Below are 12,136 nucleotides of genomic sequence, written 5' to 3' on the forward strand. Positions count from 1 at the left end.
TAGTCACTTAATCAGCGAGGTGAATTTTTAAAAGCATTTGATTTTTTTTAAGGGCCTGATCAGTTGAACAGATTTTTATTTCAAACTGAATCTCGCGCAGTGCTTGCACGCCACCTATGAAAACGGCAACAGCATTTTTTCCCCCTTCCGAAGTTTTGTTCTATTCCAGCCCGTTACTAGCCTGCAAAAAAATTATTCACGAGAGGGGGCCCTTTTATGAGTTAAAAGCAGGCTTGTGAACAAAAGTTTGCAGGCTAGAAGCGCAGCATGCTGGAAAGAGGAGAAACACAGAGCATTCCGTTTCTCCTTTGCTGGCCTGCTGCGTTTCTGTGCCAGCCGCAGCAGAAGAGGCCTCATGACCTGCACAGAAGCCAAGTAAACTGGCAAAGGGACAGGCAAACTGCCTCTCCTGCACCAGCCCGCTCGCTGTTCACCAGGAAGGAATTCCTGTTTGTTAAGGGCGACCAGGCAAGTGGCTAAATACAAGACTGGTTTGTTCAGATGTAGATTTCGTCAATTAATTGCCGAAGAGACATCTGTGAATCATCTCAAAATAATGGGCTGCCTCCAGACTTAGTCATACACAGAGTACACCCACTGAAATCAATGAGCCTTAAGTCCCATTGACTTTGATGGGTCCACACCAACTAAACCTGGATCCAACCCAATCTTTTTATCAGCAGAACTATTTTGTTCAGATGCACGTGTGTGCAATTTAGAGCGCAATCCTATGCATGTTTAGACAGAAAAACACCCTACAACTCCCAGCTGGGAGTTTTAGGACTTTACTGTCTAAACATTCATACGACTGCATCCCTTAGGGAGCAATCCCATCCAACGCAGGGCAGAAGCAGAGGGGGGATCATCCTGCATTTGCAGCTCGATTTCGGCTGTCTAGCTGTGGGAAGGTGGCGCAGGGGAGGGGGCTGCCAGACGACACATAGGATGTGTCATACTAGCATTGCCGCCTTCCCCGCCCCAGAACGCCCCATTTTGGCCACTCCACACTCCTCTTCTGAGCACGAGGCCGTGCTGTGCTGCCTGCAAGGCAGTGCGGGAAAGGTCGGTTCGCCGGGAACTGACCTCTGAGCACAGGCTCTGAGGTCAGTTCCCGGAAACCGACATCTCCTATGGCCGTCTAGCCACTGACTAGCTGCCATGGGATTGCTCCCTTAGTTTTTTTTTTAAACTATTGACTAAAATGTCTTTAATCAGATTATTAGAAATAGCATTGTCCATCTAGTCTGGATGTGTTCAGTTGACTGGCAATCTGTTTTATGTCTAGACTTGTGCATTTCAGTCATAATTTAGCATTTTCTTTCTTCCATAGGTACCAGAAGAAAATATAAACGGAGTTATCAATGCACTCCAAGTCAGTCAAGCTGAAAAACGTTAGAAACCATTTGGAGGAGGCCCTGGGTGCATTTTACAACAAAGAATTCTTCTCAGTATTTTTGCGGGGGGGGAGGGGGGATTTGATTTTTTTTTTTCTACTCCAAAGAGAGCCTGGGAGAAATATTGCTGTGCCATGAAGAAAATAAGAAACAAAAGACTGCTGAACGGGCAAATAACTCCTGATAGCTTTTAAGAAAATAATTTTTAAAAAAATATCTTCAAGGGGGGAATAGGGAGGGGGTGGAGGAAGAATCTTTGGTATTAAAGAACTGTGAAGGTTTTCTGACGTTCAACTCTGAAGCAAAATGTAAACCTGCTGTGTTCTTTCTTTTTCCTTTCGTTGACGTGACAGAAATACGCAGCGGTTACAAAAACGCAGAGCCAGAATAGCTGAGAATTCTGGCTTACCAGGAACAAGGGTTCATGCACAAGGCCGGGTTTCTCCCACTTGGCAGCTCCTGCAACCAGGAGCTGCTAAAGGAACTGGAAACCTACCAGGACCAAAAAGTAGAGCATTACATCCAAATCTGGACTTCTGCCTTGTCTCTCTTCTAACGACTCCGGGTTTGAACTTGGCTTACAGATCCAGGCTTGTTCGAGGAACGACAAGCCAGGGTTTGGACGTAACGCTGAGTGTTTCTGCCCTGATACATTTTTGGTTATTTTACTTGCTCCCGGTTGCAGGAGCAACAATCAGGCAGCGTACATAAGACGCTTCCTCGTTTCTGGTAAGCCAGAATTCACATTTTGGCATGTTGTACAATCGCAGCCACCTCCGAGAGGTTCCAAACAAAAGAGAAAAACGCTATACCATGAGGTAATTTGAATGTACAGGTTGGTGTGCAAAGGGTCCTTCGTGAGGGAAAAGAACAGTGCGTTCCAGAAAGGGAAAGGAAAAGGCACGTGGCACCACGCCGCTTCCTCTGTGGCAAACGGGCTACTTAGGCTGCAGTCCTATTTAGGCAGCAATCCCATTGAACGCAATAGCAGTTTCTTCTGTGTGGACCTCCGCAGGATTGTGCTATGAAGGAGTGAATCTGAACAGACAAGTTATGATAGAGAAATGTCACACCAGGTTAGGGGTGTGAGAGGAGCCTGCCTGGAGCAGACCGAAGCATCCTTCCCCATCCTTGGTGCTCTCCAAGATGTTTTGGACTTCAGTCCCCATCAGCCCCAGTCAGCATGGCCAGTGGTCAGGAATGCTGGGAGTTGCCGTCCCAAACTTCTTGAGGGCACCTGGGTTAGGGAGGTGGGACTAAAGGAGACTAGTCCTGATGGCTCTATGATACTTCCAGTATCAGAGGCAGTATACCTATGTGCATCCAGTTGCTGGGGAACATGGGCAGGAAGGTGCGATCGCACTCGTGTCCTGCTTGTGGGCTTCCTGTGGGCAGCTGGTTGGCCACTGTGTGCACAGAATGCTGGAGTAGATGGACCCTTGGTCTGATCCAGCAGGGCTGTGCTTATGTTCCCATGACTAGACGGACCCTTGGGCTGATCCAGCAGGGCTCCTCTTATGCTCTCATGACTAGATGGACCCTTGAGCTGATAAACAGGTCTAGGTAAGGGGCAGGGGGAGCACGCGGCTGGGCGGGTGGCTGTCTAGACCGGGCCAAAGCAGCCCAAAGTGCTTCGGAGCACTCCAACCCGCTTCGGGCTGCTCGCCACCCGCTCTGAAACCAGATTGCTTCAGCCCAAATCACCCTGATCCACTTTGGGATTTGGGCTGAAGTGGTGCACAGCCCTAGCAAAATACGGAAGTGAAAGAGTTCTGCTCTTGGCCACAGCAAAGGGGAACGGAGGGGAAAGCCGATCATCCGGCAGCTTGGGCACATAATGATCAACCGTAGCTGTGCACAGAGAACATGCGCACAGCTCTAGAACGTAATGCCTTAAATGCAGCTTCCATGTTACTTCCGCGCAGCCCTCGCCAGCTTGAGTTCAAAAGCAATGTTGCTGTGGCCAAGCCAGATTCGACCAGGGAGTTTTTGGAGATCTCTCTGTACTGAAGGGATGCATGGTTTCCTTTTCCTTCTCCTGTCGTGGGCAGCACACCATGGCGTGAATTAGCGGGGACACAGTAGTCGGTGGAAAAAAAGGCTGCAGGGGGATCAGTTTCTTAGGGAGCAATCCTATGGCCGCTAGTCAGCGGCTAGATGGCCATAGGATACGTCCGTTTCCGGGAACTGAGCTCGGCACCCGTGCTAGAACCTTCCCCCCCCACACTGCCTCATAGGCAGCGTGGAACGGCCCCGTGCCCTGCACTCGGAAGAGGAGCACGGAGCAGCGAAAGCAGGACGTTCTGGGGCAGGGAAGGTGGAAATGCCAGTACGACACATCCAACATGTCATCCGGCAGCCGCCTCCCCCACTCAGCCTTCCCGTGGCTAGACAGCCGAGCTAGCTGCGGGAAAGATCCCCTCCGCGCTTCTCCTGCCCTGCAACGGATAGGCGGTCGCCTCCGAGTTCGGAGGTGGCCACCTAACCCAGTAGGATTGTGCCCTTAACCAGTGATTCTATGGAACTGAAGTCAGAAAGAGGTTCAGGAACAGCCTTGGTGAGCTGCTTGTAACAAAAACGAGCAGGACGTTAGAAAAAAGAACAACATTCAATCATCTCGGAACAGCATCCTTGGAACACTACAGCATGTCCCACTAGATCATTAAACAACCCGAGTTTTGACTGGACATCAGGGTCTTGTCTCGCGCTGTTCCAAGTCCTCCACAACCCCTTGCAAAGTTAAACTCGCGTCTCTCCCCTCCAGAAACGGGACTGTTCGGTTTCAAAGGGAGTGAGGCAGCTGCTTTGGCAGTGAAGGCCCAGCTTCCGAACTTGCTCACGGCCCCTCGGAAAGCCCTTCTGCTGCTCCTCAAGGGGCCTCTGTGAGGGCGGGTCCTCCCTTAAGCCTGCTTGCAAGGAATTCTGGGATCGGCTGGCATCACCACAAAAGGACCGACAACACTACCACGCAGAAAGGTTCTTACGACTGTAGTTCTGTCCTGTTTGGTCAGGCACTGCCGCTAAACAAAGGATTTCACCAGACTGACCATGTGGTCGACGCCACACGCCACGTCCACCACCTCGCCTGGCACCGTCACCTAGACAAGAAAGAAGACATCAGCAAAAAGAAATGCTTTTCTCCATTGTAACAGGACAAGTCCAGAAACACTCTTTATTTTTAGACTGCTCTAACCACTTTCTTCCTTCTCCAAACCCACAACAGAGCTTAGGAATCAGGATAACATGCACAGACAAGAACAGCTATGCTCCATGCTACTAATGGTCCTTGCAGTTCGATGCCCCATCCTGTCCCGTCTCATCCCATCCATCCAGGATGGGCAGTTGTCTCCAGGACAGCCATATGGTTACCCCAAGCATCTTGATCCTGGTTTCATCCTGTCAGCCCCCCGTGCGAGTGTGTGGTGGGGGGCAGATTCTGAAATGGAGATTGTGCTTTTGGCTACCATGTCAAGAAGCCGCTAATAAACCTTTGCCAGTTAATGCTGCAAGCCTATACCTATTTACCTCCATAGGGTTACTTCTAGTAGATGTGTAGAGAATTGCACTGGACATTAGTTTTGAAATATATTTCTGTGCCAGTCCTGATGAGACCAGGAGTGACTTTAGTAGCGAACAGAGCTAAACTATTAATGTTTGAAGGATTTGGAACCATATTTAACTTCCACTTACAAGATAGGACACATTTTAATGTTACACCTTACATGTCAGGGTCTCCCCACAGTGTTCCTCCTCCTCTCCCACACTCCATCTACTATTATTATTATATTTCTGTACCGCCCCATAGCCGAAGCTCTCTGGGCAGTTTACAAAGGTTTAAACATTTTAAAAGTACAATATGCAAAATTTAAAATATAAAAAACACACAGACAGCATACACAAAGACAACATATCTCTAAAAACAACTTTTGAGCAATCAGCCAAACCATAAAACAAATCCAGGATCCCTTAAAACTCAGCACAGGCTGCCAAATGCCTGGGAAAAGACATAAGTCTTGACCTGGCACTGAAAAGATAACAATGTTGGCACCAGGTAGGCCCCATGGCAGAGATCATTCCACAATTGGGGGGCCACCACCGAGAAGGCCCTGTCCCTTGTTGCCGTCTCCTGAGTTTCCCTTGGCATAGGCATCCGGAGGAGGACTTTAGACGGTGAGCATAGTGTATGGATAGGTTTGAGCTGGGAGAGGCGCTCCGTCAGGTATTATGGTCCTGAGCCGTGTAAGGCTTTATAGGTTAAAACCAGCACCATGAATAGGGCTCGACAACATACTGGACTTTAGCCTTCTCTCTTCCTCCCCATAAGAGAAAATGCTGCTGCCTTCGAAAGCATTCTCCCTGCTTCCTGCCAAGTCACTAGCAGCTGGCTCTTGACTGTACGAAGGTGGCTTGGGGCAAGAGAGATGATCGCTCCATCTAGTTCAGTGTGATCTACACCAGGGGTGAGCGGCCCTCCAGATGCCCCTGGACTACAGCTCCCATCAGCCACCATGGGCAATAGGCGGGAATGATGGGGTTTGTAGTCCGGCATCCGGAGTGCAACGCACTCACCACCCCTGATCTCTCCAAGGGATAAAGGCGCGTTAAGCCTAGAGAAGAGAAGACCAAGGGGGGAGAGAATAGGGTCTCATCGGAAGCTGCCTTCAGGCTGTCCATCTAGACCAGTACTGTCTACTCCAAAGTTAGCCAGGCTGGCTTGGGAGGATGGGGGTTGTAGTCCCACCTTTGGAGGGCACCAGATTGGAGAAGACTGCTCCAGGAGGGCAACAAAGATGATCAGGGGACTGGACACAAAGCCCTACGAGGAGAGACTGAAAGAACAGGGCAAGTTTAGCCTTGAAAAGAGAAGAGTGAGGGGAGATAGGATAGCAGTCTTCAAGTCCTTGAAAGGCTGTCAGAGAGAGGAAGGCCAGGATCTCTTCTTGATCATCCCAGAGTGCAGGACATGGAAGAATGGGCTCAAGTGACAGGAAGCCAGATTCCGGCTGAACATCAGGAAAAACATCCTCACTGTTAGAGCAATACGACAATGGAACCAATTCCCTAGGGAGGTGGCGGGCTCTCCCACACTAGAGGCATTCAAGACGAGGCTGGACAGCCATCTGTCAGGGATGCTCTAACTTGGGATTCCTGCACTGGGCAGGGGGTTGGACTCGAGGGTCTTATAGGCCCCTTCCAACCCTACTATTCTAGGATTCTATAAAGCTGGACAGCCACCTGTCAGGGATGCTTTGACTTGGGACTCCTGCACTGAGCAGGGGGCTGGACTCGAGGGTCTTATAGGCCCCCTCCAACCCTCCTATTCTAGGATTCTAAGGGCATAGGAAGAGGTTTTCACTAGCACCTGCCACATAATACTATTTTCCCCTTCGACTGGAGAGATCGGGAATTGAACCCCAGAGCATCTGCATGCACAGTGGGGGCTCTGCTGTTGAGCTCCTTCCTTTCTGCACCTTCTTGACTAGGTGATGACACGTTCGGTCCACGTCTCAACTGCAGCCAATAAAGCCACATTTCAGGCGGCGTCACACCATTAACAGTATGGGGGAAAGGAGGTGCTTCCCATTAAGTGCACTCTTGGTATAAAAACAGAGCTATGAAAAGGAATGCTCTTACTGTTCCCATTTAAGAGCTGAGGCCAGCTACAAAGCCTTCCAGGCCAAAACTATGTTTGTCTTGGCCCCCTCCTGACCCATTTTGGCTTCCCTATTGAGGCAAGGTGAAAGAATGGCGGTCAGCATGAGCATGCTGTCCCTTCCCCATCTGTCGCTTCTGTTCAAAACCAGGCTAGCACACAGCATCGCGTCCTCCCACAGCAGGTGCCCTGTGGATTTTTTTTATCACAGGCTCTGGCAGGCAGAGCAGACCTCCTGCAGAAATACAATTGGCGGTGGGGCTTCAAGATGTCAAATCCAAGGCCCTCACTGCCAAAACTCCCCCAGGTTGTCCATGCAATGCCTCCCAATTAGAGTGCACTCTAAAAAAAAAAAAGGGGGGGCACTTTCCACAAATATATACACCCTCTCATGAAAAGCACCCATCTTTTCACAATATTTCAGCGAGGGGCTGCAAGAACAGGAAGCTCCTTCTCCAACAACCAGAGAGACAGCAATGCTTCCTGCTCTCATTCCAAACTGGCTTAGTGACAGCACAGCATAGCTATATCAGATTGGCTACATGACCTCCACACCAGCTATGTGATCCCTGATTGGCTATATAATCCCACCCAGCAAGCTAACACTTTGGGAGTGGGGAGGAATTGGGGTCTTTTTTAAAAAGAAATAACCATAAGAGCCCTGCTGGATCAGACCAGAAGCCTAACTAGACAAGCATCCTGTTTTTCCACGTAGCCAACCACAAGCCCACAAGCAGGACAGGAGGGCATTAGCCCTCTTCCACTGTTGCGCCCCAATGACTGGTATTTAGTGACAAGGTGTCCCCAATCCTGAGGCTGCATCCAGCCATTACGGCTGGTAGAACCTGCCTCCTCTGTGAGTTTGTCTAATCCCCTTTTAAAACCATCACCACATCTCAGAGCAGCCAACCCCATAAGTTAATTATCTGTTGTATGAAAACATACTTCCCAATAGCACCAAAGTAGCTGTTGAGAGGTACAATGAATATGTGGGAAATGGTAGCTTTTGGGGAGGGCTTTCAGGGGATATTTTGGGGAGGGCTTTCAGGGGATATTTTGGGGGGAGCGACCCCAAAATCCTGCTTTTGCACCCAAGTTATTCGACTGACAACACTGACCATTGCTTTACGCTGCCCTTCTTGAGCACTTCACATGACTATTAATGTTCCTGCCATCATGTAAGCAACCCCATGGTGCAGTTCTATAGCTGACAAAATCCCTATTGTCACTAATGGCTGTGTCTGGACATCACTCTAAACTATGGTTTAACCCCACATGAACAAGCTAGTGGTGCTGTCCAGTTCTTCTTAGGCTTGCTGCTCAACCTCTTCTAGAGACATCAGCCCTTCCAAGAAGCCTCCTTACCCTCCATGGGAAGTACTGATCTTCCATTCTGCCGATCCCCAAGCATCCACGCACGTTCTTGCCCCATACGAAGAGCTCTCCTCGGTCTGTAAACCGGCAGGAAACATCAAACAGTCACTCAAGACAGCCTCTCTGGGCAATGTCAGTGCACTTTTGGGCATGAAGAATTTTAAACACGGTTCCTTATTTAACTGCTTTGGGTTGTCCACTCCCTCCTTTCCATCTATTCTTGGAGCATTCTTGCCCGTCCATCCCGCCACCTGACTTGTCTAAAACCTTAGCCGGTCATAGGTGTTCTTGGGAAACAAAGCCAGATCATAATCACCATAATTCTAACAGATTTGTTTTTCTTTTGTTTGAGTTTGGAAAATCTCTATTATTGGGGGGGGGGGGGATTAATACACGGAGGGAGTAATCCTGTGGCCGCTAAACAGCCATAGGGTATGTCATTTTTTGGGAACCGATCTCCCCCCACTTCTGCGCTGCCTCCGAGGCAGCGCGGAACAGCCCCATCCTCCGCGCTCGCAAGAGGAGCGCGGAGTGGCTGGAAAGGGACGTGGCGGGGGGCATTCCGGGGCGGGGAGAGCGGAACTGCCTGTACAACACATCCTACGTGTCATGCAGCAGCCTCCTTCCCCACTCCGTCCTCCCACGGCTAGACAGCCGCAATCGACTGTCCAGCTGAAAAAGCAGGGCAGAAGAAGTGCGGAGGGAATGATCCCCTGCTTTGGATAGGTGGTCGCCTCTGAGTACAGAGGTGGCCGCCAATCTAGACAGGATTGCTCCCTAAATAGCTCCTGCTTCTTGATGCTTTGCTGCCCCCTTCAGAGAACAGCTGATATGCAACATTTCTGCTGGTCCTGTTTACTGGAAACGACACTCACTCAACAAATCCATTCTGCCGGTGAAGTTCTAGCAGTGGAAGCTGGTGGTGACAATGTCAGTGGGGCAGTGAATCTACTCCAGGTTTTAGTCGGAGCTCTAAAGGAGCTTCCGCACCTTGAAGAGCTTCTTTAGAATTCTGACTGAAACCCAGAGCAGATTTCCTGCCCACTGACATCAGAGCCACCAGCCTCCACTGAATATAAATAAATACTTATTCATTACCTTGCAGATGCCATTATCAAACCCTTGGATATGCAGAGCATATCAAGCAGCCTTCAACTCTGCAGAGGAGAACTTCCGACATTTTTCTCCGAGTTTGGCATCTAGAGGGCTGCATGTTTCCCATCTCTGCTCCTGTGCCATCTTTCTCCCCACTCTGTTTCACGGCTCTGCCCGCTTACCATCTCTTTCTTCATAGCCCCACGTAACTCCTCCTGCCACCTAGGCCCCACATGGAGTTTTTTCCCTCTAGCTGGGCCAATTTTTTTCCCTGCCCTCTCAGGGGGTGGGCTATTTGTCCACATTCTGTTGTTGATGCATTTCGCAGCCCAGCAGTTAGAATGTTGATGAACATTCCGAACGTTCTATGAAGGCGCAACTCAGCCAATGGGGTGTTTGGAAAGGGCTCACAAACCAACACCCAGTTTTTAGCCTATTAGGTCTCCTGACACATAAGAGGGGGGAGTCCAGTCTTGTAGAAATGGTTGCTATTTCAGCCAATGCTGAAAACCAGTGGTAAAGAAAAGCAATTAGGGCTCGTGGACAGACCCAGAGCAAGGGAACTACTACCAAGGTTACCTTAGAATTAGTGCTGGATAATTGTGGGAAACAAGAAAATCGATCGGGGGGGCGGGGGGAGAAAACTCCTCCTCCTCTCCAGACTTTGGAACAAGACAGAGATAGAAAGTTTCCCAGACAGTTGTAAGTTGACATCTGTAATCCTAGACACATTTCCCGTGAAGTAAGTCTCATTGAACTTACTTACAAGGAGACAAACATAGCATTACACTGGAAAGCACTTACTGGTGATAGCAGCAAACTGGCTGAGTCCGCAACGGATCCGAGCCACGCAGATGTCTGGGTTGAGGTCCGACGAGCCGAAGAGGGTGGGAGGGATCATTTCGGGGGTGGCTGTTTCCATCAGCTTCGGTCCTTTTCCAAGGATTCCATAGCCCCACACAAAGACACGGCCCTCCTCTGGATTGGGTTAGGAAAATAAGTTCGGCAAGAACTTATAAGTTCTTATAAGTTCGGCAAGAGTGGCTGGGTGACCAGTCAGATGGGCGATTAATAAATTTAATAAATAAATAAATAAATAAACATGTTCTATCCTTTGCAACCCCCTTCATGGATCACTGCCTTGTTGTGGCGAAGGGGCTTGCGTAACTCAGTGAAGCCATAAGCTATGCCGTGCAGGGCCACCCAAGACGGACAGGTCATGGCAGAGAGTTCTGACAAAATGTGGTCCACTGGAGAAGGAAATGGCAACCCACTCCAGTATTCTTGCCAAGAAAACCCCATGGAACGTATCACAAGGCTAAAAGAGATGATGCCGGAAGATGAGCCCCTCAGGTCGGAAGGTGTCCAATATGCTACTGGGGAAGAGCAGAGGGTATTTCCAAGTAGCGCCAGAAAGAGTGAAGCGGCTGGGCCAAAGCCGAAAGGACACTCAGCTGTGGATGTGTCTGGTGGTGAAAAGAAAATCCGATGCTGTAAAGAACAATATTGTTTAGGAACCTGGAATGTCAGATCAATGAATCAAGGTAAGCTGGAGGTGGTCAAACATGAGATGGCAAGATTGAACATCGACATCTTGGGAATCAGCGAACTAAAATGGACAGGCATGGGCGAATTTAATTCAGGTGACCATCATATCTACTATTGTGGGCAAGAATCCCTTAGAAGAAATGGAGTAGCACTCATAGTCAACAAAAGGGTGGGAAAAGCAGTACTGGGGTACAATCTTAAAAATGATAGAATGATCTCAGTACGAATCCAAGGCAAACCATTCAACATCACAGTAATTCAAGTCTATGCCCCAACCACTGAGGCCGAAGAAGCTGAGGTTGATCGGTTCTATGAAGACCTACAACACCTTCTAGAACTAACACCCAAAAAAGATGTCCTCTTCATCATAGGGGATTGGAATGCTAAAGTAGGAAGTCAAGAAATCACCGGGATAACAGGCAGGCATGGCCTTGGTGTACAAAATGAAGCAGGACAAAAGCTAATAGAGTTTTGCCAAGAGAACATGCTGATCATAGCAAACACTCTTTTCCAACAGCACAAGAGGCGACTCTACACGTGGACGTCACCAGATGGTCAATATCGAAATCAGATTGATTATGTCATTTGCAACCAAAGATGGAGAAGCTCCATACAGTCAGTAAAAACAAGACCTGGAGCTGACTGTGGCTCAGATCATGAGCTGCTTCTTGCAAAATTTCGGCTTAAATTGAAGAACGTTGGGAAAACCACTAAACCGTTCAGGTATGACCTAAATCATATCCCTGATGAATATACAGTGGAGGTGAGGAATAGATTTCAGGGATTAGACCTGATAGACAGAGTGCCTGAGGAACTATGGACGGAGGTCCGTAACATTGTTCAGGAGGCAGCAACGAAATCCATCCCAAAGAAAAAGAAATGCAAGAAAGCCAAGTGGCTGTCTGATGAGGCTTTACAAGTAGCTCACGAAAGAAGGGAAGCGAAAAGCAAGGGAGAAAGGGGAAGATATACCCAACTGAATGCAGAGTTCCAGAGAATAGCAAGGAGAGACAAGAAGGCCTTCTTAAATGAACAATGCAAAGAAATCGAGGAAAACAACAGAATGGGAAAG

General features: G+C 49.0%; 2 protein-coding genes across 3 annotated transcripts in view; one reads left to right on the top strand and one right to left on the bottom strand.

The window, feature by feature from the left end:
• CASTOR2 (cytosolic arginine sensor for mTORC1 subunit 2) overlaps positions 1 to 1,752 on the top strand; it is a 119,959-nt gene extending 118,207 nt beyond the window's left edge. Inside the window, exon 9 of the mRNA XM_084822485.1 lies at positions 1,331 to 1,752. Within this exon, the coding sequence (XP_084678611.1) occupies positions 1,331 to 1,396 (66 nt within the window). The 3' untranslated portion in view covers positions 1,397 to 1,752. The remainder of the gene's footprint in view (positions 1 to 1,330) is intronic.
• Positions 1,451 to 12,136, bottom strand: part of RCC1L (RCC1 like) — a 33,290-nt gene continuing 22,604 nt past the window's right edge. Inside the window, exons 9-12 of one of the 2 annotated variants that reach the window (XR_014786103.1) lie at positions 10,321 to 10,494; positions 8,413 to 8,498; positions 2,140 to 4,492; positions 1,451 to 1,794 (exon numbers count right to left, since the gene is read on the bottom strand). Coding sequence is in view for 1 of the 2 variants with exons in the window: in XM_084822483.1 (XP_084678609.1) it covers positions 4,415 to 4,492; positions 8,413 to 8,498; positions 10,321 to 10,494 (338 nt within the window). In the remaining variant the exon portion in view is untranslated. Of the gene's footprint in view, positions 4,493 to 8,412; positions 8,499 to 10,320; positions 10,495 to 12,136 lie in introns of both variants that reach the window. The other variant, XM_084822483.1, reaches the window with a different exon arrangement.

The sequence above is a fragment of the Heloderma suspectum genome, chromosome 16, assembly GCF_057233095.1.
Source record: "Heloderma suspectum isolate Gila_16-S chromosome 16, 16-S_ref, whole genome shotgun sequence".
Classification (NCBI taxonomy): domain Eukaryota; kingdom Metazoa; phylum Chordata; class Lepidosauria; order Squamata; family Helodermatidae; genus Heloderma; species Heloderma suspectum.